The 4,304-nt window shown below is 30.0% G+C and overlaps 1 protein-coding gene across 1 annotated transcript; it reads right to left on the minus strand.

Annotated features, from left to right (window-relative positions):
- Positions 1-3,133: 3,133 nt before the first annotated feature.
- Positions 3,134-3,991, minus strand: LOC129972021 (zinc finger protein 182-like). Its single transcript, XM_056086002.1, has one exon. It carries the CDS (start codon positions 3,989-3,991, stop codon positions 3,134-3,136), a length of 858 nt encoding a protein of 285 aa, XP_055941977.1.
- Positions 3,992-4,304: the final 313 nt, after the last annotated feature.

Consider the following 4,304-nt stretch of genomic DNA (forward strand, 5'->3'; position numbering starts at 1 on the left):
TATTACAAAATATGGTTCTCTTCTGAATGTCATCTCTTCAAAGGTATTGAATTTAACACCGGATTGGAATCTTTTAGTGCGCGAGTTTTCGTAAGATGAGAAAAATATGAACATGTAGAATCCGTGTTTGAATTCCCTTTTATTTACTGGAATTTTCTCTGTCCTTTAATTGCATTATCATTTGATTAGGCAATTTAGGAATTTTAGTGACTAATCTTCCGATCAGAAGTTTAATAAATGAGCTATTCTGATGACGAATCGATTGGAAATTTAATACCCCTTCTCGGAAAGATAATGTGGTTGAAATGTTCTACACTGGAGATCACAGAAAAACTGATGAAAGAGACACTCTACAGAGAATGACCAAGTGAACCCCACTCCCCTCTTTTATAATTTTGTCATTTTAGAGGGAAGACATTTTTTATTAGATTTAACTTGTAGCAGATTCCAACGAACAGACGATATTTTAGCGGAATCAACTTTCAGAAGTGAATCGTAATGTCATCGAATGCAATGCCGATAAAAATTCCATTCATCTCTCTTTTAATGCAGGTGGAATCAATAAGCCTATTATTCCACATAAATTATTTGAAAGGTGCGTTATAGGAAATTATTTGCACCTCACGCAAGTTTCAAAAGATAGATATTGACATTCTTATAACATGACTGAATAAATAGTAGAACTCCTTTTTGTGCATGGTAAAGATACATTTGAATTAAATTTAGAAACACTTAAATTGTCAAAGAAACAGTTTTTAATGATTACCTAAATCCGATTCTTGATATATTGATAATTAATTTAGCAATTTTAAAAACGTACGGATGTGTTAACTAATTCACTAGATTATAGAGTTTAGCATCAATATTTAACTAAAATTCTTAAAGTTTAAAAACGCAAACAGCTTTTAATTTTAAAATATCAACATATTTTAGTTTAAATTTAATATAGGCTTGTTCATCGGAACCTAAATAAAAATAACATAGCAAAAAGTCTTTTCACTTACAATAAAATCTAGAATTTTTGTCAATATCAGTCCATATTTATTAGATGTCATAACTACTTCGTCAAATACTTGTAGTAAACATGTTTTGCAATCAGGAAACGGATATAAATTCTAATTGTCTTTGTCTTGCAATTTTCATAAGACTGCATCTCATCCTCAGTTTCATTCTTGAAGCTGGCGTAAATCCTGCATATATTCACCTATATTTGATTTGATATCTTCAATTTCCGTTATGTAGTTATTATATCTTTTTCTAATTCGGATAGCTTCGATACGGTGCATAATCAGAATCTTGGGTTAAGAATAGAAAGCACATAGAACGAGACAAGTAAGATACGCTGTGCACATTTGACTGGTTATCCTTTATTTATTTTACTGTGATCACTTTATCATTGCAACTATTGTATCAGTAATACGCTGCACGAAATTCAAACGATGCTTAAACGACTTTCAAGTTAATTCATGAAAACCATTCAATTCATCTCCAGGAAATGATTTGCAGACATTACAATTCATTACCGCATGGAAGAAACTATTGAAGATCAGATCCCTCGGCACATCCACACAAAACAATAGTCTTTGAAACAAGATAAGATTATATTACAATAAAAGGCAGCAGTATTAAAAATGAGTACATTTAAATACTTTTTAGTCCAGCATGATTCGAAATGAAATATTAATTATTTGTTCAAAAAAAATAATCAAAACTTTTCATGAAAATATACTTTACATTTGAACCATTCAACATGAAAATTCAGCCAACTCATAATATCTAGACCATAATCAAAGTGAAAATAGAAGAAGAAATGTTAACTAGAACAAGGAAATCGATCAGAGTTTTACTTCAATAATGAAACGTATTGCTGTAAAATAAGTTTAAAATACGATTTTTAATTTGTGAAAAAGAGAAAACGCAATTACACGCTTAAAACTTGTATCATTGAAAGGATTATAACCTATTTTAGTATGATGTAATAATAATTTTTTCTTAGGAAATTTTTTTGCGAAAATGTCACTTGTAATTCAATTAAACTATTGAAAAGCATTACAAAAGCCTCATTTCGAGCTGTAAATTCACATCATTGAAAATGTACATTTGACAATGGTGGGAGCCCCTAATTTTAATTTGACATGTCACCACGTTTAGCTTTGTTATTAAAAGAGTCACAAATCATTGAAAATGTAATTCATATTCAATTTACTGAAATGAATACTTTATTTCAAGTTATAACAAAGAATTTCTTTAAAAAGAAAGGAAAATCACGGTAACATGTGGTTCTGATGTCTAATATAAAAATATTAATTAAACTTATTACAAATTTGCGTTAAATATCACTTATCGAACATGATTTTAATACATAAAGAAAGGTATTCTTTGTTAAATTCGTTATTAATATTTATAATAAAATTTACATTTTGTGTATATTTTCCATTTGGAAAAATACAAAGTCAATTTTTAATTAAACATCAAGTTAAAAACTATACTGCTTACACCAATTCAAAATCACAATGTTGCAGTCGATTATTACAATTATTATTCAAACCCAAACATTTTTGTTGAGTTAAATAACCATAATACGTACAATTAATTAAAACTAGTATTTAATTCGCATTTAAATTTTTACTCAAATACTCAGGAGAAATCAGGAGTTACAAGTGAACATCATTACATTTAGAAATATGTAATTTATGATATAAAACAGAAATAAGGAAAAATGATTGTCCTATCTGTGGGAGCTGACACATGTATTTTTGGTTTACTAAGATTTAATGATTAGGATGAAAAACTACGAGAAAAGATAGAAAATTAAAAACTATACATATTTTAATAAAAAGTCATTTGATCAGAAAATCATATTTTCATCGTCCGTACCCAATTAAAAATGTAATAGCTTATATGTTTAAAATCTAGAAATGTTCTTCGTCAAAATAGTAAAATTGCTAAAGAAATTTTAAATATAAAATTATAACAGTTACAATTTTTCAACTCTATAATGAATTGGAAGTATTTTCAAACTAAAGTAAAACAATTTTTTCCATGCTATGCAAATCTATTTCACTCGTGCCCTTTCTTGTTATGTTTTATGCAATCGCTGCTGTTTGTGAAAGACATTTCACAAGCGGGACATTTAAAAGGCATTCCGTTCTGCAGTATGCTTCCTATTTTTATGTCTAATAAGATGAACCTTTTGAGTAAATCCTTCATTACAAACGTCGCACAAGAAAGGTCTGTCACCGGTGTGGGTTCGATGATGAGTGTCGCGATTGTGTTTACTGTTAAATTTTTTTTCGCATATATCCCAAGCATAAGGTTTTTCGCCAGTGTTCATTTTGTAATGTGGGTCGAGATTTACTTTCTGAGAGAATTGTTTATTACATACATAGCACTTGAAGGGTTTGTCGCCAGTGTGGGTTCGATAATGTCTGTAGAGATTATATTTATAATTGAATTCCTTAGAACATAAACTGCAAGAAAATTTCTTCTTATGAGGACTCAATCCCGAAGGTCCAGCCACGGCATTGTCATCTTCCTTGAAAGGGATAGGGTCCTTCACGTATGTAGTCATTTTCTTGTTCTTATTGTGACCTTGAGAGTGCACTTCCAGTAATGTATGTTCATTAGTCTCACCCTCTGACACTTGCCTCTTGCCATTTTCCGGCTCTTCACTTAATGATGGGAGATCAGGATTCGCAATCAAATTTGCTGTTCCAGAAATTTTTTTACAATCTGAAATTGCTTTGTTGATAACACATTCTAGAGAGTATATGAAATTATTTTTATCGTTCTTTAAAGATTGCCATTTGCTATTTTCAAGTCGCATTTGACTTTCTACATCAGTTGTTGCACGAATCTGGTTTGAAAAACCATCCGATTCTACTGGCTCTTGTGGTGAATACCTGTAGTCAAATCTCTTGTGAAAGTAGCGAGTGTGATCCTCATCTCGTGTCACTATATTTCCGTAACGTTTGCAACGGTATTGATCCATTAATTTTCAATTTAGATAAAATACTGCCTGATCAAAAATATATAATAAACTGTCATTGAAGAGAAGAAACTGGGATTTCTGTTTCTTTAGTAGTTTCATAATGTAGGCGTTGTGATGAGTTTTTATACTTACCAGCTCTTTCTACAGTTGAAGTAGATTCAAAACTTGAATAAATAATGAATTGATCGTTTATTAAGTAACATGCTAGAGTCTTAAGTCCTGAATTTAAATTCTGTGTTCGATTTTAATAAAGAACACGAAACCTGATATTTCAAATCAATCTTATCTTTACGTAATTATCTATTTTATTATT

This window comes from Argiope bruennichi, chromosome 6 (assembly GCF_947563725.1).
Source record: "Argiope bruennichi chromosome 6, qqArgBrue1.1, whole genome shotgun sequence".
Lineage (NCBI taxonomy): Eukaryota > Metazoa > Arthropoda > Arachnida > Araneae > Araneidae > Argiope > Argiope bruennichi.